The sequence below is a fragment of the Chrysochloris asiatica genome, unplaced genomic scaffold, assembly GCF_000296735.1.
Source record: "Chrysochloris asiatica unplaced genomic scaffold, ChrAsi1.0 scaffold00149, whole genome shotgun sequence".
Lineage (NCBI taxonomy): Eukaryota > Metazoa > Chordata > Mammalia > Afrosoricida > Chrysochloridae > Chrysochloris > Chrysochloris asiatica.
The window spans coordinates 8,652,725-8,673,842 of record NW_006408667.1 but is presented as its reverse complement, the minus strand read 5'-3'; the positions used below and the strand labels follow the sequence as shown (position 1 = coordinate 8,673,842).

The window sequence follows — 21,118 nt, the reverse complement described above, 5'->3', positions numbered from 1 at the left end:
GTGTTGGAGGAGAATATTGAAAGTGCCATGGGCTGCCAAAAGAACCAATAGATCCGTTTTGGAAGAAGTGCAGCCAGAGTGTTTCTTGGAGGCCAAGATGGCCAAACTTCTTCTCTCATACTTTGGACATATTGTCAGGAGGGACCAGTCGCTGGAGAAGGATGTCATGTTTGGTAAGGTGGAGGGTCAAAAATAAAAAGGAAGACTCCCTAACTCGATGGATTGGCCAAGTGGCAACATCGATGGATTCAAGCGTGACAACAATAGTGAGGTTGACCCAGGATCAGGCAGTGTTTCGTTCTGCTGTGCGTGCATAAGGTCGCTATGAGTCGGTACCGACTCAATGGCACCTAACAACAACAACAACAAGCATCTTTTCTACTCCTCAAAGCCCATCTCCAGTCCCGCATACTGCACGAAGACTTTCCGGATAATCCTGTCTCACAGACATTCTTTTATGAATTTATACTTCAGGTCTTGGGGGCAATGGTGGCTGTGTGGTAGAATTCTTGTTTTCCATGCAGGAGACCCAGGTTTGATTCCCAGTCAATGCACCTCATGTGCATCTGTCATTTGAGGCTTGTATATTGTGACGATGCTGAATAGATTTCAGTGAAGCTTCCAGACTAAGAGAGGCTAGGAAGAAAGGTGTTAGTTCTACTTCTGAAAATCAGCCAATAGAAATTCTCTGGATCATAACAGTCCAATTCCCAGCTGATTATGGGAATGATGCACAACTAGGGATCAGTTTTTCCCCTCTATTGTACCTGGGGTCACCGTGAGTCAGGGGCCAAGTCAATGGCAGCTAATAACAGCATACTCATTGCAAGTCTTGTCATTATGGCAGCACTTAATACTGGTTTTGATTTCTCTCCCAACTATTTTGTTTCCCCAATTATTTTCATATCGTCCATTGGTATCTACCTAGCAAAACATGGTGTGGCACATAGTAGGTTCTCAGTAAACACTAACTGATTGTCTGGCTCAGTTAAATGATAATGATGATGTAGATTTAGTGCTTACTATATTACAGACTTTGGGCCTCATGTATGCTATTTAATTTAAATCTAATCCTATGAGATAGATATTGTTACCCTCACTCTACAGAGTGAAAATAAAAGCCACATAGCTTATGATGTTGTCCAGTCTGAGTTTAAGCTGCAGTTAGTAGGGCTCCTGAGGATGCTCTCTGCATCACATCTTCCACCACCTTTTAGTCAAACAGCCCCTCCCCTTCGCTTAGGAACAACAGAACCAGTGTCATTACAGTTGGAAGATACTAGGTTTCTAAAGGAGAAGTTATTTACCTGCAAGAGTTAATTTCCCCTCATAGACAAGATGTCTGTTTGTTGGTGATAAGATGTTTTCTGCCATATGTTCTTTAAAAATATGTTTCAGGCACTTGGAAAACAAGGGAAAAAATAAATAGAGATGTTATTAATGATTGGAAGGGAACGTGATCCAGAAGTTGGGGCAATGACCTCGATTTAGAAAACCTATACTACTGGAAATGCCAGTAGCTTGGCAGCCTTGAAAGAATGGAGACAGCTCCCAGAACACCCTAAGAATGGCACAATGGTGTCTACCTCCCACATATAATGCCATATGCATAAAAGTTTTACTTCTTGCCTAGAACACGAGACTTCTTTTTGAAGTGGGCAGCTGAGGATTCTCTAGGGCTATTGTGTTTTTACCTAAAAGTCAAACGTCTGGGAAAGAACACAAATCTTGATTGCTCCTTTTTTACCTCTGGAATGAAAAACCTTTTATCTCTATCCCAAAGCGGAGGCCACACTATAATCTCCTGTAGATGTCTTAGTTTTTGGAAATTATCAAGCCACTTCACTTTTCCTTCAAGATCCCCTGAAAGACAAGACAGCCAGTATATTTTAAACTCATGTGACAAGGCATCATAAATCTTAACCAAACCCACAGGAAATCATTTAGAGACACTGTTACTGGAGCCAAACTGTATCTTAGCTTCATTGACCATATTACTTGCTGTTTAAACATCTAAGACAATGCACTAATTTGAAAATCAGCCTTTTGCAGAGAAGAATTAGGCGTCACTAATGTAATTCAATGAGTTGTAAATGTATTGTGAATTTTTAATTCAATACTATGAACAAAACCATTTGTTGTTTATTTCCTACACCTGTGTAGAAGAAAGGAAAAAAAATATTGGATTAGAGGAAGAAAACTATATTGGACTAAAAAGGACAAATGTATTTTTTTGTCTTAATCATAAAACATAATCTGCTTCATAATAAGGAGGATCATTTCTTTTGGTAAAAACTCATTTTTCAATTTGTAGGTATGTGTAAATTTCCCATCATTTCCTAATAGCCTTTTGCTATTGAGGTTTTGAAATAAAATTTTGAAACAAGAGGGGTTCACAGACCTACAGAATCACACGGTTAGTGGAACCCTTAAGAATTCATCACCTTGAGGCAACAGACTTAAGGAAGATCACATTCATCTCTTCCTGCAATAGTAAGAATCTTTTATTAAGAAATCTCTAAGGGAGATGCTCTTACCTTCTTCACAAATCTATCCAAATGGCAAAATTGCACGAAATTATTTTAAAGGTGTGTCTTTAATTGAATTATTGTGTTTTTCATTTGATAAACTTAATTTAAATTATTTGAGCCATTTTGGAAATTGAATAAAAAACATAAAATAAGTAACCAATGAATCAATTTGGACTCATAGTGACTCTGGATAGGGTTTCCAAGTCTGTATGTCTTTACAGAAGCAGAAAGCCTCATCTTTCTCCCACGGAACAGCTGGTGGGCTTAAAATGCTGACCTTATTTAGCAGCCTGGTGCTTATCCTATAGCGCCACCTGAGCTCCTTAGGAAATCCCCAACTGAATGGTCATTTCATGTTGAACTTATAAAAGGGGGAAAAAATCTGACTGTACAGCTGTAGTTATCAATTTGAGTTGTTCTCTTTTGATGCATTCCAGGAAATCTTGGCTGTTGTTGTTCTGTGCCATCAAGTCAGTTCCGAGTCATAGTGACCCTGTATAGGGGTTCCAAGGAGCAGCTGGTGGGTTTGAACCACCAACCTTGTGGTCATCAGTCCAGTGTTTATCCTACAGCACCACACTAGAACTCCAAAATCTTGGCTAATGGGCATATTTTTATTTGCTTGGATTTCAGTTATGCAATAAACTTAAGTTATCATATGGCTTGCTCAGTTCCTATTTCCAAACTTCAGTTCTGGAGATTGTAATCATTTTTACACTGGCCTTGGATTTGAAAGACCCCAACAAAATGATGAATGGTGATTTATCCTCCTGAAAGTTTTCCCATGGTGTTTATTCATTGAGTGGGGTTTCATTATAGTTGTTGAAAACAAAGTGCCTTCAATCAAGCGGGAAGCACAGCTTTCCTGTATGAACTCACTTCTGAAACGCTTGGAGACAGAGCCATGTCCTGTTGTAAACTTGGTGTTAGAGTTCTCATAGGGTTAGCCAGGATGTGACTGGAGCCCATTGTTTTGTGGGTATTTGATTTATAATGAACTCAAACTCAAATGCACATTTCTGAGAACCATGATCTCAAGTTCATGGAATTACCTTCTAGGATGGAAGACAGAGGATTCCCAGAAACCACATTACCCACTCACCCAACTTTGATTAAGCTGCCATTGGAGCTCTGGGTCACTGATCTCAGAGACTTACGGATTGATTTTTCCACCTTCTCCTTGATGGTATAGATCATGATTTTCTCTGTCGAGTCTATACTTCTTTTCCAGATATTCTTCAACAACAAGGGGTATCGGGTCAGCCTGTGGAGTGGGGCCACTAGCAGCTCAGACAGATGAAGTCTTCTGCATTGTTCGTTCTGTTCACACCACTGGGAAAGGCAAAAGCAGATACATCAGAACATTGCCTCTCTGATCAAGGCACTCGGAAACCTGGGAAGAAGCACCTCTTAGGATCCCTGCTCAGGAACAGGACGCACCTGTGAGCTTGAGGGGAGACTTGATAAGCTGTTGCTAGACGTTGGTTTTGACTTGAACTCAGTGTCAGAATGCCCACTCCGGTTTGCTGTCTAATCTGTAGTGAACAGTTTCGCATGTTTCCCCCCACATCTCTCTTTTGTTGGGGAAAATCAAGTAATGTTTGCAAGAGAAAAGAAAAAATGAAAGTAAAAGTTGCAGAGCCTGAATTGTTCTGTTTGATAGAGGAGAGGAGTGAGGGGTAAAGACAGACAATTTTCAATAGAGAAAGTCTGGATTTGGGGTTTGAAGATGGAGGCAGCTGTAGGTGTGTGAGTACCGGCAAAGACAGGAAAGGGCATTTTAGTCAAATATTGCTATAATTATTTTTGGAGTCCTGGTGTGACCCAACAGAATAAACACTGGACTGCTAACTTTAAGGTTGGCAGTTAAAACCCACCAGCATCTCCTTGGAAACACTATACAGTGTCACTATGAATTGGAATTGACTCAACAACACTTCACAACAACAAAAACATGGATTATAGATTCAGTTTTCATAAATGATATTTGAGAAACACAAGTAAAGATGAGACTGTCTCTTGCATTTGTTTTATCTGCTGGACTGTTTCCTTAAATGTGACACTCACTGTCTTGAACTTGATGGCCCCCAACTTTTATGGAGTCCTGAGGTGATGTTGTGGGTTAATGCGCTGGACTACAGGGTCAGTTTGAATCTAAAAGTTGGTGGTTCAAGACCATCAGCCTCTTCTCAGAAACCCTACACAGGGTCACTATGAGTTGGAACTGACTTGACGGCACTTAACAACAACAACAGCAACAACTTTTATGCAGTTGGCACATAATACATGGAGCTGGGTCTCTGGCTACTATATAGATAAGTTGTTGTTAGGTGCCATTGAGTCAGTACCGACTCATAGCGACCCTATGCACAGCAGAACAAAACACTGCCCGATCCTGGGCCAACTTCACAATTGTTGCCACACTTGAGCCCATTGATGCTGCCAGTTTGCCGATCCATCTCGCTGGGGGTCTTCCTCTTTTTCTCTGTCCCTCCACCTTACCAAACATGATATCCTTCTCCAGTGACTGGTCCCTCCTGACAATATGTCCAAAGTATGAGAGATGAAGTTTGGCCATCCTGGCCTCCAAGGAGCACTCTGTCTGCACTTCTTCCAAAACGGATCTATTGGTTCTTTTGGCAGCCCATGGTACTTTCAATATTCTCCTCCCACACCATAACTCAAAGGCATCAATTCTTCTTCGGTCTTCCTTATTCACTGTCCAGCTTTCACATGCATATGAGGTTATTGAAAATACCCTGGCTTGGGTCAGGCGTACCTTAGTCCTCAAGCTGATACCTACCTTTGCTTTTCAATACTTTAAAAAAGGTCTTGTGCAGCAGATTTGCCTAATGTAATATGCCATTTGATTTCTTGACTGCTGGTTCTGTGAATGTTGGTAGTTGATCCAAGAAGAACGAAGTCCTTGTCAACTTCAATCTTTTCTTTGTTAATAAGAATGTTGTTTACTGGTCCAGTGATGAGGATTTTTGTTTTCTTCACATTGAGATGCAATCTATATCAAAGTCTGTGGTCTTTGATCTTCATCAGTAAATATTTGAAGTCTTCTTCACTTTCAGCAAGCAAGGTTGTATCATCTGCATATTGCGCAGGTTGCTAATGAGTCTTCCTCCAATCCTGATGCCACATTTTTCTTCATAGAACCCAGCTTCTCAGATTATTTGCTCAGCACACAGGTTGCTCAGCATACAGCTGCACTTCTTCCAAATCGGATCTATTGGTTCTTTTGTCAGCCATGGCACTTTCAATATTCTCCTCCAACACCATAACTCAAAAGCACCAATTCTTCTATGGTCTTCCTTATTCACTGTCCAGCTTTCACAAGCATATGACATTATTGAAAATACCATGGCTTGGGTCAGGCACACCTTGTCCTCAAGCTGACATCTTTGCAAGTATGGTGAAAGAATACAACACCGGCACACACTTTTCTTAATTTTAAACCATTCAAACAACTGCCTCTTGGTCCATGGACAGATTCCTCATGAGCACAATTAAGTGTTCCGGAATACTCATACTTTGCATTGTTGTCCATACCTTGTCATGATCCACACAATCGAAAGTCTTTGCATAGTCAATAAAGCACAGGTACACATCTTTCTGGTATTCTCTGCTTTCAGCCAAGAACCATTGGACATCAGGAATGATATCCCTCATTCCATGTCCTCTTCGGAATCTGGCTTGAACCTCTGGAAGTTCTCTGTCAATGTATGCTTGCAGCCATTTCTGTAAAACTTTACTCACATGGGATATTAAAGAGATTGTCCGATGATTTCTGCATTCTGTTGGGTCACCTCTCTTTGGAATGGGCACAAATACGGATCTCTTCCAATCAGTTGGCCAGATAGTTGTCTTCCAAATTTCTTGGCATAGGTGAGTGAGTGCCTCCAGTGCCACCTCTCTTTCTTGAAAGATTTCAAATTTTATTCCATCAATTCCTGGTGCCTTGTTCTTTGCCAATTCCTTCAATGCACCTTGGACTTCTTCAGTATCACTGGCTCTGGATCATATGCTACCTCATGAAATCAACCATTTCCTTTTGGTACTGTGACTCTGTATATTCCTTCCATCTTCTTTTGATGCTTTCGGCATCATTTAATAATCTGTCCAGAGAATCCTTCAATAATGAAATTTGAGCCTTGAAGTTTTTCTTTAGTTACCCTAGCTTGAGAAATGCTGAGCGTGTTCTTTCTTTTTGGTTTTCTGACTCCAGATCTTTGCATATTTCATTGTAATAGTTGACTTTGTTTTCTCGAGCTGACCTTTGAAATTTTCTGTTCAATTTTTGTAACTCCTCATTTCTTCCATTTGCTTTAGCATCTCTACCCTGGAGAGCAGGTTTCAGTATCTCTTCTGACATCCATTTTGATCTTTTCCTTCTTTCTTGTCTTAATGACTTTTTGCTTTCTTCCTATATGATGTTCTTGTTGTCATCCCACAACTCTTTTGGTCTTCGGTTTTGGTGTTTAATGTATCAAATCTATTCTTCAGATGATCTTTCTCTCTCTCTCTCTATATATATATATATATTATTTGCGGAGGTGTTTTCTTCCTCACCTTTTACCCCATGACCTCTTACCCCCTTTTTGTTCTTTGTCCAGGCCCAGGTTAACTCCTTTGCCTTGTGACCCAGGGTGTCAGTGTCATGCACACATTGAGAGGCTCCTTCTCCTTCTCTAAAGACATTTATATGCATGTGTCATTCCTTGCAAGGAGCACTGATGGCACTGTAGGATAATCGCTGGACTGCTAACCTCAGGATGGGTAGTTCAAACCAACCAGTCACTCCTTGGAAACCCTACACAAGGTTGCTATGAGTCAGAATTGACTCAACAGCATTTAACAGCAATGATAATACTGATAAGGAAGGAATCTACGTGGATGATACCATGATTTGGACTTCTAATCTCTAGAATTGTGATAAAGGAAATTCCTGTGAAACAGAAGCATAGGATACTTAGCTATATATAACAACAAGGAGCCCTGGTAGTGGTTACAAATTGGGCTGTTAATATCGTGGTCAGCAGTTCAAAACTACCAGCTGTTTCATGGGAGAAAGATGAGGATTTCTGCTCCCATAAAGATTTATAGCCTCGGAAACCCTGTACAGGGTTGCTATGAGTCAGAACCATCTCCACAGCACATAACAACAACATATATATATATATATTTTTATATATATATATATATTTTAACTGTAGAGTCTAAGATTTTGGTAGGGTTCATACACAGCTTCCAATCCTCTATGATTTTGATAGCTCCATTCTCTTCTTTGGAAAGAGAAATCTCTTTCCCTCTCAGTACCCTCCAGCCCCCTCCCTGCCCTCTCCTAGTTCATGCTTAGCAATTTGCACTTGTCTTGCATAGTTGGCTTTGTCCTAGGGGCTCTCAGCCTCCCACACAAGCAGCCTTATCAAAGTATTTTATGGGGAACAGTCCAGGACTCTTCACCACAGGCATTCTGCTGAATGAAATCCTAGCCACTGTATTCTGTATTGATGACCAGCCATGACATCAATATAGACGACTGTGGAGAGCTCATGGTTACGTAATGGCTGGAGGTCCAGGAGCCACATCTCAAGGGTGGGTGGCTGAGGGGCTGTGCTCTCTTCTCCGTTCCTCAGATTCCTCTTTTGTAAGATTGTGGAGGCTCCTAGATGACCTTCAAGTTCCCATCCAGCTGGAAATGGCTGCTACTCTCATCAGAGTTGGACCGAGTAGAGAAGGAAGACGGCTATTGGGACTGCTGGTGTAGGGAAGCTGCGAGGGCTGTGGTGGGGAAGGAAGAGGTGTGGAGAACGAGCCTGTGGCAGTGGGCCTGACTTCCGCGCTGACTCATATATTGGCAGCAGGACTCCAGTGCTGCCTGGTGGTCCTTTTGGGTGGCTGGGGAGTTCTACTTACTGATGTCTCAGCAGCCACAAGGGACTCTCTCAGAGCACATGCTGTGTTGTTGTTAAGTGCCATGGAGTCGCTTTCGACTCATAGCAACCCTGTATAGGGTTTCCAAGGAGCAGTTGGTGGGTTTGAACAGTCGACCTTGTGGTCAGCAGTTCAATGCTTATCTTAACAGCAGCACAGTTTCCTGTGGTTGCCATAACAAATTACCACCTACTGGGTAGCTTAAAATAACAAATTGATTCCTTCACAATTTTGGAGGTTAAAAATCTGAAATCAAAGTGTAACTGGGTTGGCCCCTTCTGGAAGTTCTGAAGGGTGAATCTGCTCTATGCCTCTTTCCAGCTTCTGATTGGCTGCCAGCAATCCATGATGTTTCTCAACTTGTAGAAATATCACTCCTCTCTCTACCTCTGTTATCACATGGTGTTCTCCCTGGGTGCCTCTGTGATTCTGCCCCTCTTTTTAGAAGGACATCACTCATATGGATTAGGGTGCACCCTAATGACCTCATATTTTTATGCCTGCAAAGACTCTATTCCGATAGGTCACATTCATAAGTACCAGACATTAGGACTTCAATATGGAGAACAAATTTCAACTCATAATACCCAGGCCACTGCCATAATATACCATGATTTAGGAGGCAGTTCTGGCTACCAGCATTTACTATTCAGGATAAATGCAGAAACACTCTTTCTTCCAAGATAGCAATCAAATGTGAGGCACCAGTGATTAATAATTTAGATGGAGATCTGAGTAGGGATGTTGGGATATGATGGGAAGGCCTCAGCAGAGAGAGAAAATGATACATGGCGATCACATAAGAAAAGTTGTGATGTTTTTCTTATGTCTCTACCGCTTTCAGTTTTCAGATCTATTAAGGAAGGAACATTTCTGTGAAGAAGGACTGATGGATCTATACCAATGGAAATGGAAACTGCCTTATAATAAATATCCAATGTGTTTACGAGGATGATGAAATGAATGAAGATATCCAGATAAAAATGTTATCCTAATGAATCTTTCTTGATAGGACCGTTCCATTTGGACAAGACACCTAGTGGTTTTGTAAATTAACTTTCCATCTTTGTCGTCAGTGAAATGGAGGCAATAAAGCCTCATCGGGTTGGTGAGTGGTTTCGAAGACACAGTTCATACAAACTGCTTAGAACAGTGTCTCAAGTCCTCAGTGCATGATGTTGTTATTAAGTGCTGTTGAGTCGGTTCTGACTTATAGTGACCTTGAATTGGGTTTCCAATGAGTAACCGCTGGGTTTGAACTGCCAGTCTTAAAGTTAGCAGTCCAGTACTGATCCAACAGTGCCATATCAGGACCCTATTCTTGGTGGTCATTGGTTAAACCACACTAAATGACCTGGCACAAAATTCTTAGTCTTTTTCTGTCTATCATTTTAACTTGTCCCTGGAAAAGCAGAAATAATGCTCCCTTCATACTTGTGTACCAAGGTAATGGATATACATTCAGAGACTCAAGAACTGGTCACCTTTATTGTCTATGGTAATGCTTTTCATACAATGAGAATGTGGAAGACAGATTACTTTTCAATGACCACAATCTCCAAAGTCTCTTCCAGACCTCTCACTTTTGTTTTGTAAATTTAATAATTCCCCAAAAATGGAAAACAGCTTTGAGGCATTGGAAAAAGTTCTGTGGCAAAGAGCATTGTATCTTTTTGCCTAAAGACCTTTGTCTAGGGTCTTTCCTTGCTATTTGTTGGCTATGTGACATTGCAAAAGCCACATAACATCTTTGAGCCTTGGGGACAGATGAGGATTAGGTAATCAACTTGACAGGGTGTGCTAAGGATTAAATGAGGTGGTTGAGAGAGTGCCTCATAAAACATTATGTATTATAAACGTATCTTGCATTATCATTACAGCATCGCATCCTCTGCTCCTTTCCCCTAAATGTTTTTGTATGTAATATATACTTCATTTATCAATTACAGCTGATGTGAAGTTTTCCACAGTTACTTAAAAATGGAGGCTTGCTAAGTTAATTTCTCCCTTATCTTACACCAGAGCCCCGGTTACACAATGGCTAAGCACTTGGAAGTGAATGAAAAGGTTAGGTGTTTGAGCTTAGCCAGTGGCTCCGTGGTAGAAAGACTTAGTGCTTTGTTTCTGTCCAAATTACGGCCTAGGAGAATCTAGAGGGCAATTCTACTCTGCCACATTAGACTGCTATGAGTTGGAATCAACTCATTGGTACCTAACAACAACTAACTTGGAAAGAAAAGAAATGAACATGTATTCTACCCATTTTTTAAAAGAAGCTCTGGTAGCATAGTGGTTACGAATTGGGCTGCGAACCGCAAAGTCAGCAGTTCAAAACTACCAGCTGTTACGCAGGAGAAAGATGAGGCATTCTGCTCCCGTAAAGATTTACAGCCTCAGAAACCCTGTACAGGGTCGCTATGAGTCGGAACTGACTCCACAGCCCACAGCAGCAGCAGAAACCCATTTTTAATATCTATCCACGGAAAACTTTTGCAAGATTAGTCATGCATTATGAAATATAATGAGTTTTCAGTTTGAATAGCAAAGAAGTGGGGAAAATGAAGCTATAACAAACGTTAAGGCCAAGTCTCTTTCCTAAGACTGCACCTCCGCTCTCATCCACACTACACCCTAGCTTCCTGGCACATCTAGGCCATGGAAAAGGCCTAAAGGTCCATGGTCTTTGGCCACTCTGGAAGCTTTTCCTCCAAAGCCTCTGAAGTAATGCTCCAACATAGGTTTCTTGCAGATGCAAGGAAGAGTTGGCTCTCTGGAAGATGGGCCATTTTCCCTGCATCACAAGGAAATGCTAGCTCTGATTTAAGAATTACAGTTTGGGCTAAAGAAATGTACTGTCAAATGAACTGAGGAAGTCAAGAAAATTCATTCCAGATGGTTTTATTATCAAATGCTAAAAGCCCTTAGCAGAAATTCCTTATTCTAATGCTTTGAGACTCAAAGCCACCATGTTGCATGGCAGCAGCAGCACTGTTTCCATAGAGCTTTATGATATACTATGTTGTTGTTGTTAAGTGCCATCGAGCAGGTTCTAATTCATAGCAACCCTGTATAGGGTTTCCAAGGAGCATCCGGTGGGTTTGAACCACTGCCCTTGTAGTTTGAAGTCCAGTGCTGAGCCTACAGCACCGTACTGCAATGTAAGTGACGCTACAGGGTTCTGCTGCGTCCAAATCTCACAAAAGCCAAACTTCTAGTCACAAACAAAACATGACTTCTTCTTGTAATTTTACCAGTCACCTTTCCAGGAGGGATACTGGGTAATATAAGGAGCCTTGGTAGACCCCCATGGCTAAGCAATCAGCTGTTAATTGAAACTTTGTCAGCTGAAACCCATGCAACAGCTCTGTGGGGCAGTTTTACCCTTTGACATGGGGTCACTATAAGTTTGAATTGACGTAATGGTACGCAACACAAACATTGGGTAATACAGCACATCTAGGTGTGTGCCATTTAAAACTCCGAAGTGTACAGCGAATAATGTATTTACGAGAAAAACTGAAAATTTATGGTTGATAACTTACTTTTCCCCATTTAATTTGGGTATAATTCCTAGTACCTGCAAATCCCAAAGTGTCTTAATAAAAATATCAAAGAAAGTGGTACTTTACTTTTAAATATATTCCAAAGTCTTCTCTCTGCTTCAGCCTCTCAAGATAAAAGACAGCTGCAGTGTAATTGAGGCAGTAGGTCTGGTGGCTATGACAGAGACTTCCTCGGAAATACTGTAGGAGAAGAGCAGAGAGGGCATCAGTGGACGCAGGAGAACACTCACCTCAAACAGGCTTCCTCTTTCTAGTCACTTCTACTTTTAACTGTTGTGGTTGTTAAGTGCTGCTGAGTCGACTCCACTCATAGCTACCCTTTATAGGTTTTCTGAGGCACGGCTGATGGGTTTGAACCACTGACCTTGCAGTTGAAACTGACCTTGCATTCCACAGTGCATTTTCCTGCATTCTCTCCCCTTAACTAGAACAGGGCAAAGTGGAGCCTTGTCAAGAAGGAAATAAAGCTGTATGGATATAAACAATGTTCTCATAAAGAACAGGCAATCTCTACAATAAACATTCTTTTTAAAAAATATACAGTATTCCCATAATATAACAGCCCACTCCTCAATAAAATCCTTTCTTCCCCATTGTAGTTATTATTGTTGCTTTGTGTCATTGTGATGATTCCAACGCATAGTGATCCTCCAGGGCACAGCAAAACTGCCTTCATAGAGTTCCCAAGCAGAGTCTTGGTGTGCTGCTGTGGGTTCATGTGTTGGACTGCAAAGTCGGCAGTTCAAGCTCACCAGCTGCTCCTTGGAAACCCTATACAGGGTCGCTATGGGTTGGAACCAGCTTGACAGCACTTAACAACAACAGTCTTTACAGAAGCAGACTGTGGTAGATTTAAACTACAGATCTTTTGGTTAACATCCAAGTGCTTAACCATTGTGCCTTCAGGGCTTTTAAACCCGGTATGGCATTTACCCTACTCTATGTAGGATACTATATAGAGTCGCTATGGGTCAGAACTTACTCCAAGGAACTAAAAACAACAATATACATAAAGAGCCTTATTAGTATGGTGGATGACGAGCTGGGCTGCTAATTCCTAGGTCAGCAGTTCTAATCTATCAGTTGCTCCATAGGAGAAAGATGAGACTTTCTGCTTCCATAAAGATATACAGTCTCAGAAACCCAATACAAGGTCTTCATGAGTAGGAACCAATTTGGTGGCACACAATCACTAACAACCAACATATGTGAAGAAAATTCTATTTGTGGCATCTTTATTAGAATTCACTCTTTTATTTATGCTTTGGTGAGGGTCCCAAAACTTGGGTGGCACTTAATAACAACTGATGCTTTTAATTTTGTTATCCATGTTGGTTAATGTTAAGCTTACGCTGACAGTTGGTGATTAAAATAACAACATCCAATTTTTCATCAAATATCCCTCAAACATATCTCCAAATTTAACTCTACTGCTCGCTTCTAAAATGTAGAGTCCAATTTGGGGAACCTCTACAATGTGTAATTATTTTTTAAAACATGAGTTTTTGCATAGTAATCTTATCTAAACTTCCCCTTTCTTCATTATTCTTATTTGGTATCTTAAACCTGCTATAATGCATACACACTTGTAAGCCTTCTCAAACTCATTTCAGAATAAGGTCAAATTTAGCACACCATTCCGCACGGCACCATTTTAGTGAAAGTCTTTCTCAGGGATACCATATTTTGCTCTTCTCTGCAATGCTTCTGACTTGTTACTGGCAGGATCTCTTTTCAGGACGCCATAGTAGCTACCAGGTTGTAAAGTGTATATACTTGTTGATATATTTATCAATTAATATAAATAGCCATGGGTGCCCTTGAGGAATTTCCATTATAATGAAATCAGAGGACACTCTTGTTTCAATTACTGTGAATAGAGAAACCCGACCCAGCCTAGAAATTCATAAAAGGAGATGCCAATACTAAACTTTAGAGATAAGCAAAACATAGAAAAAAATTGTTACTGGACTATAGAAGTAAAGACACTATGTGGAAAAATGTCAAGCCTTGACTTCAACAATAAATCTTTGGAAAGAAGATGATGTGAGTTAGTTTGTTTGGTAGCAGTAGGGGTAGGTTGGATAACTGGGCAGAGGAGGAGCCTGGAGGTAAAGGGCAAGTCTTCTCATAGGCTACTTGAGATGCTTGAGAAAGGGTAATACTCGGAGGCAACTGTTAAGAGTCCAAGATTGAGTCATAAATGGCCAGGCTTTGAAATCTAACTCCACAACCTAGTTGCTGTGTGACAGCCAAATGATCAGACATCTTCAAGTCTCAATTTCCTTCTCAATAACTTGCTCAGATAGCTCATGTGCGAAAAACAGTTTCTGCAATCTGTCAGCTGGTGGGCTACTTGTGAAACAACATGGTATTAGACTGTACTGCCATGTCTCTAGAAGGAGATTATGTCTCATTCCCTTGAAGTTAAGGTTGGCTGTGTGACTTTCTTTGGCCAATGAAATGTGAACAGACATGGCATTTTTTGTTTCCAGGCAGAAACTTGAGGAAGCCAGCCAATGTTTTGCCATAGCCTCTTATTTCCTTGTAACTACTAATGTTCCAAGGAGCTCTGGTAGCATAGTGGTTATGAATCGGGCTGCCAACCTCAAGGCCAGCAGTTTGAAACTACCAGCTGTTCTGTGGGAGAAAGATGAGGCTTTCTGCTCCCGTAAAGATTTACAGCCTTGGAAACCCTGTACAGGGTTGCTGTGAGTCAGAACTGACTCCATGGTACTTAATAAGAACGACAACAACAACAACTGATGTTCCAGGTAGAGATAGTGTCATCAGCCCAAGTCTCACAGCCAGTCAGTGATGAAGTGGAAGCAGAACATAATTGAGATATGAATCTGTTGTAATAAACCACTGAGATTCAGGGATTGTTTGTAATTATAGTACAACCAAATCTAACTTGACTGTCAGTATCCAGGGAAAACTGTTAATATAAATCATATTCTACATCCCACTATAATGAACTATAAGTCACAGGAATAGACCAAGCAGGAATTTTCATGATCCTCTGCTAGATGTTAAAACATAGATCCAGATCTTCCTTTTGTGATATCAAATTGAAACCAAACAAAGCCTATTGCTTTTAGGTTGATTCCTATTTACAGCAATTCTAGGATAAAGAACTGTCCTGTAGGATTTCCAAGACTGTCCTGGGGTGGCGCTGTGGGCTAATGCATCAGACTGCAAAGTCGTTTGAACTGCAAGGTCAGTGGTTCAAGCTCACCAGCTGTTCTTTGGAAACCCTATACAGGGTCGATATGAGTCAGAATTGACTAGAGTCGACATCATTTAACAACAATAGCAATCTTTACAAAGGGTCCCTGGTATGGCCCTGTAGGGTAAACCCTGGACTTAACCAAATTCTCAAACTTTATATTCTTTTTCTTATTTGTCAAAGCTTTTCTTATCCAAATAGTTTTATTTTCAAAGTTCATTCAATGTTTTCCTTTCTTTATATTTGATTTCTTGCTTTTTTTTGCCTTACCAAATACCCCTCCACCTTCCTATTCTCTCCTCAAACTAAAAGGTTTCTTACGCTGAATGCTGATAATACTCATGTTACTCCCAACCAGCATTTATCTCATTTAATTATGCAGCCAGTAGCCACTAGTGGAGTTCTGGAGTCCTGGTGTGGTGCTGCAGGTTAATTTGCTGGACTGCAAGGTTGGTGTGAACTGCAATGTTGGCGGTTCAACCACACCATTCGCTCCTCGGAAACCCTAAACAGGATCGCTATGAGTCGGAACTGACTCGATGGCACTTAACAACAACAACAGTGGAGTCCTGGTGTGGGTAAGCACTTATCCTCAGGGTCACATTGAGCAGCAGGTTGATGGTTCCAACTCACCTTGGAAACATCATACAGGGTCACTATGAGTTGGAACGGACTCAGCACCACTTAGCATCAATAACAACCGTGTCATAATCAGATTTATTTCTTCCCTACTAGACTGAAAATTCCCGAAGAGCAAGGGATACACATTATGGTGTATAGGGTATCGGCCCCAAACCTAATAGATGCTCGATATATCTCAATCTTCAAAAACAATTTTTTTCCCCATTGTGGACTGTAAGAATATAAATCTTGCTGAATGTAAAAAGATAGAAATTGGTTGAAAATCTCAGTGATAAAACAAAACAAACAAATGTTGAGGTAGGTGTCTAATGTTTATTGAAGAGATGGATGGCACTTACCAAGCCAGATATAAAGTTTTCTTTTTTTCTCGTTGTTCCACAGTGTGTTAGCAAGGGTGTTGATGATTTTGGAGGTTTATTTTGCTTCTTTCTGAAAGCCTGCCATTTTTGTTAGAACAACTGAACCGTGTAATTAGCATATCCTAAATGATTGCCATGAAGATTACTTTAAATTGAAGTCATTTTAAAAACTGACTTGGAAATGGATTTCCCACGCATGAGGATTTTTTTGTGTTAATAAACGCACACAATGAGATGTGACTCTGGTGAGGAAGCGGAATCTGAAAGTTATTTTTTAAGAAACTTGATTGGCAGAGAAAGGGACCGTTCCTTTGTGGGAGGTTAGCGATGGGAGTTTCCCTGGAACAAACTTAAGATGATAAAAACAGTTTTCCAGGGACGTGGGTGAATTTACTGCAAACCGGGTGAGATCTCTCAAAAAAATGTTACCTTTGTGAGCACGGAAATAAAGTCCATTGGTGGCTCAGTCTCAGAAGTGTCAACGTAGTCCTTGATGAGGCTGAAAAGACTGTTCACAAAACCAAAGCTTGTCTGGAGCCAAAGAGAAACAGACACCCACCAGGCAGTGTTAAAGAATAAATAGCACTCTTACAGGGGTTTTCCATTTCAAATGTATATCAGAGCCAAATCCAAATGTTTCTTTTTCTCCACTCTCCAATATATATTATTTATGCTTTATACGTTCTTGTTGCTCTCTCTCTTCTCCTTATTTTTAGAGGGAAGATATTTACTTGTAATGCATATGAGAAAAAGACATTTATTTGAGAATAAACATTTATGATTGTCATGGAGATTTGAGGACTATGTCGAAAGATGAGACGTTCTTCTCCGGTAAAGATTTACAGCCTCGGAAACCCTGTACAGGGTCGCTATGAGTTGGAACTGACTCCATGGCACATAACAACAACAACAACTTTCTTCAATAAGCAAATCAACTATCATCGACTTATTTCTCACTCATAGTGGCACTATAGTTAAGAGTAGAACTGCCTCATAGGATGTTTAAGCTGTGAATCCATATGGAAGCAGATAGCCACATCTTTCACCTGAGGGGCAACTGGTGGATTTGAACCACCATCCTCGTGGTTAACAGCCAAGTGCTTTAACCACTGTGCCACTATTTTATTATTATTATTTTTAAAATTAGTCATGGAAAACATTTAAAAACGTTACCAAAGGATAACTAATATTTGGCGACTCTTGGAAAGGTGGCAGTGGATGCTTAGACTTATTTTTAATTAGCCTTAACTCCTGAATAAAATATGCGATGGCATATGGGATAAACTATATTCCACATTCCAATACAGATGCATTACAAGTCACAGTGATAGACCAAGTATGAATTTGCATGAACTTCCGCTGACTTTTTAAACAGGGCTACAGGCATCTTTCTTCTTTGGCTCACCTGACTTAATTCCTCCAGGTTTGCAAAAAGTCTCCATAAATCCACATCCAGAAGGTACTCATGAGTTTGTAGATATTTCAGTGTGTTCATAAAGATCTTCAAAAAAAAAAGTGCACATTATTTTCTGCTTTTCAATTTTGAAACTTGCCTTTTGAAGGAACATTACACATGAACTTCCTGTGCATAACCTTACAGAACAATCTAGAAATCAATATTCTTGAGGTTGTAAGAATTCTGCTGAGCACAAACAATGGCATTTAAACTTCATAAATGTTTGGAATGTGCTCTTTACTGGGAAGTTATAGTTGCTTTTGTGAATCTTAACATTCCTGTTGAAAAAGAATCTGTCCAAATGGGCTCTTTTCTGTAACGCACTGCCAGAGAAATCGAAAAGGTTCCCTTTGGACCGACACACTAACTTGGCAACAAATCAATATTCACTCTGTGTCCTCATTTATTTCTTCCTCTGCCAAAGATCTAGAGGCTCGGTTTTTGTTAAGCACCATCAAGTCAGTTCTGAGTCATGGTTTCCAAGGAGCAGTTGGTGGGTTTGAACCATCAACCTTGTGGTTAGCAGTCCAGTCCTTATCCTACAGGACCACACCAGGGCTCCAATAGGGTTTTGGAGGAGTGACTGGTAGGCTCTACCTTCAGGGAATGAAAAATAGAGAGTTAATGAGTTGATATGATTATTGTTGTGTTGTTGTGAAGTGCCATCAAGTCGATTCTGACCCATAGCGACCCTGTATAGGGTTTCCAAGGAGCAGCTGATGAGCTTGAACTGCCGACTTTGCAGTTCAAAAGACTTTGCAGTCTGACACATTAGCCCACAACGCCACACCAGGACTATTATGATTATTAGTAGAATGTTTATGTTAGGATCAAGACATCAAATATTAATGACACTGTTGTTGTTGTTGTTAAGTGCCTTCGAGTCGGAGCCGACCCATAGCGACCCTGTACAGGGTTTCCAAGGGTGTAAATCCTTACGGGAGTAGAAAGCTTCATCTTTCTCCCGCGGAGCGGCTGGTAGTTTCGAACCACTGACCTTAAGGTTCACAGCCCGATTCGTAACCACTACGCTACCAGAGCTCCTTAAAAGGTTGTTTAAGCTGCTATTGCTTGATTTGATGTAGTCCTCACTCACAAATAGTCTTCCTCCATTTCTGTAAACTAAGGAACTCTGGTAGTATAGTGGTTACGAGTCAGGCTGCTAACCTCTAGATCAGCAGTTTGAATCTACGCTGCTTCAAGGGAGAAAGATGAGGTTCTGTGCTCCATTAAAGATGTGCAGCCTTGAAAACCCTAGACAGGGTCAGTTTGTGTCAGAACTTACTCCATGGTACTCACACCACAAAGCTTTTCCAGAGCTTGAACTGGGTCATTCTGGTCAGAATCCTCTACTGAGAATTTGCGTTTCTACCTCAGATATACTGAATCAGAATATACTTTTTTGTTTTTTAAATCCCCTGGTGATTCTTATGTATAAACAGAGGCCCTAATCTTTTCACACCTAAAATTCTTGAGTTTGAATGCTTCCTGTTACAAACGCATATTCAAAGGCTTCCTGTTTCAGTAAACTGATCTCTCTCTAGTTTACAGAAATGGTTGTTGGTGGTGATGTGCCCTGGAGTCCATTCTGATTCATAGTGACCATGCACAGGGTTTCCGAGGCTGTAAATCTTTACGGGAGCAGAAAGCCTCATTCCCGTGGAATGGCTGGTGGCAGCCCAAGTCACAACCCAGTAGCTCTGTCATCTTACACCACTGATGTTCTCTACATTTCATTTACTCGTTAAATCACAGATACTGGGACCCTGATTTAACAGGTACAGATTGCTGCAGCTTCTGATTTAGTAGGTTTGTGATGGTCTATGGGAATTTACATTTCTAACATGTTCCCAAGTGATTCTGATACCACTGGTCTAGGGACATTGACTTGGCTGACTATGTGCCATCGAGTCAGTTCCAACCCATAGTGACCTTGTATATAGGGTTTTCAAGGCTGTAAAGCTTTACAGAGCAGAATGTCTTTGTTGTTGTTGTTAAGTGCCTTAGAGTTGCTTCAGACACATAGCAACTCTTTCTTAAGTTTCTAAGGCTTTTAAATCATTGCAGGAGCAGAAAGCCTCATTTTTCTCCCATGGAGTAACTGGCTGGCTGGAATCCCAGACCGTGTGGTTCACAGTCCAGTGCTTATCGTATAGAGCCACCATGCTCCCCAGAAAGCCTCATAGAGCTTCCCAAAGTCAGACATTACTGGTTGTTTAGAAATTTGTTCATATTTAAAACATATAAGAAATCACTTGTTACAACAAATTGGTAAAATATAGAGGTATTATTCCTTTTGCTATAAGATGACTTGCTTTACAGAAAAGTTTACCTTCTTTTAAATATTGAGACCTCCAGTATGAAAATTTTACTGTTCAAATTATACAAATTCAATTTACAAGCAGCTTTGGAAAACTCATATTGATTGTGTAAAAGGAGCTACGTATATATATGCCAAATACACTGGGACATTTAAGAATAAATGAATACAGATTAAACAGAAAATGCTAGTTTGAAAAGCCCATGCAGGTTTCCGTGGACTAGAATGTGCTGTACGGATTGAAGGGCAATGGAGGCAGTCAGTATAGCTCAGAGGGCTAGTGACCTGTTGTTTTTGTTGTTATTAAGTACCATTGAGTCAATTCCGACCCATAGCAACCCTGTATAGAGTTTCCAAGTAGCAGATGGTAAGCTTCAATAGCTGACCTTGTGGTTCAAGCTGACTTTGCAGTCCAGTGCATTAACCCACAGTGCCACACCAGGGTTCCTGTTGTGAACATCTATTGGCTACAGGGATATATGCTCCCCTTATTCTTCCAGCATCGTGGTTTCCAACTTAGTATCTGCTCTTCCCCACACAGTACATAATTCATGTGGGAAACACACTCACTCACAGGGATGGTCCTGACTGCCTTCAGTCAATCAGCATTCCTTTCTCAGCCAGAGAAGTTGATTCTAGAGTGAGCATGTATCATCAAAATGAATTCCAAAGCTTGTGCTACGGATGTTGGGAAGATGGCCTCTTCCTCTCTAAGCATGGATTCCAAGATGGCAGCCATTGTATGACTATAAGGGAATCTGGTCATCACATGACGGAGATGCCGTAGAAGACAGAGAGGAGAGATGGCAAGAAACTTTGTTTTAATTTTAAACTTCTTAATCAAACCAACATGGAATTATCTTCTACTTCTGTACTTTATAGTCACCTGGGCCAATAAAAACTTTTATTATTTAATTTAACCTTCTGTTTTTGTTGTTGTTGTTAGGTGCCATCGAGTTGGTACTGACTTATAGTGACCTTATGCACAGCAGAATGAAACACTGCCCAATCCTGGGCCAACATCACTACTGTTGCCACGCTTGAGTCCATCGATGCTGCCACTTGGCCAATCCAA

At 40.7% G+C, this 21,118-nt stretch overlaps 1 protein-coding gene across 1 annotated transcript in view; it reads right to left on the bottom strand.

Annotated features, from left to right (window-relative positions):
* Window positions 1–21,118, bottom strand: part of PLEKHG7 (pleckstrin homology domain containing, family G (with RhoGef domain) member 7) — a 38,626-nt gene that overhangs the window by 13,787 nt on the left and 3,721 nt on the right. The window contains exons 3-8 of the mRNA XM_006870726.1: window positions 17,673–17,768; window positions 16,697–16,798; window positions 12,104–12,217; window positions 3,689–3,863; window positions 1,748–1,863; window positions 1,308–1,401 (exon numbers count right to left, since the gene is read on the bottom strand). Of these exons, the coding sequence (XP_006870788.1) occupies window positions 1,308–1,401; window positions 1,748–1,863; window positions 3,689–3,863; window positions 12,104–12,217; window positions 16,697–16,798; window positions 17,673–17,768 (697 nt within the window). The remainder of the gene's footprint in view (window positions 1–1,307; window positions 1,402–1,747; window positions 1,864–3,688; window positions 3,864–12,103; window positions 12,218–16,696; window positions 16,799–17,672; window positions 17,769–21,118) is intronic.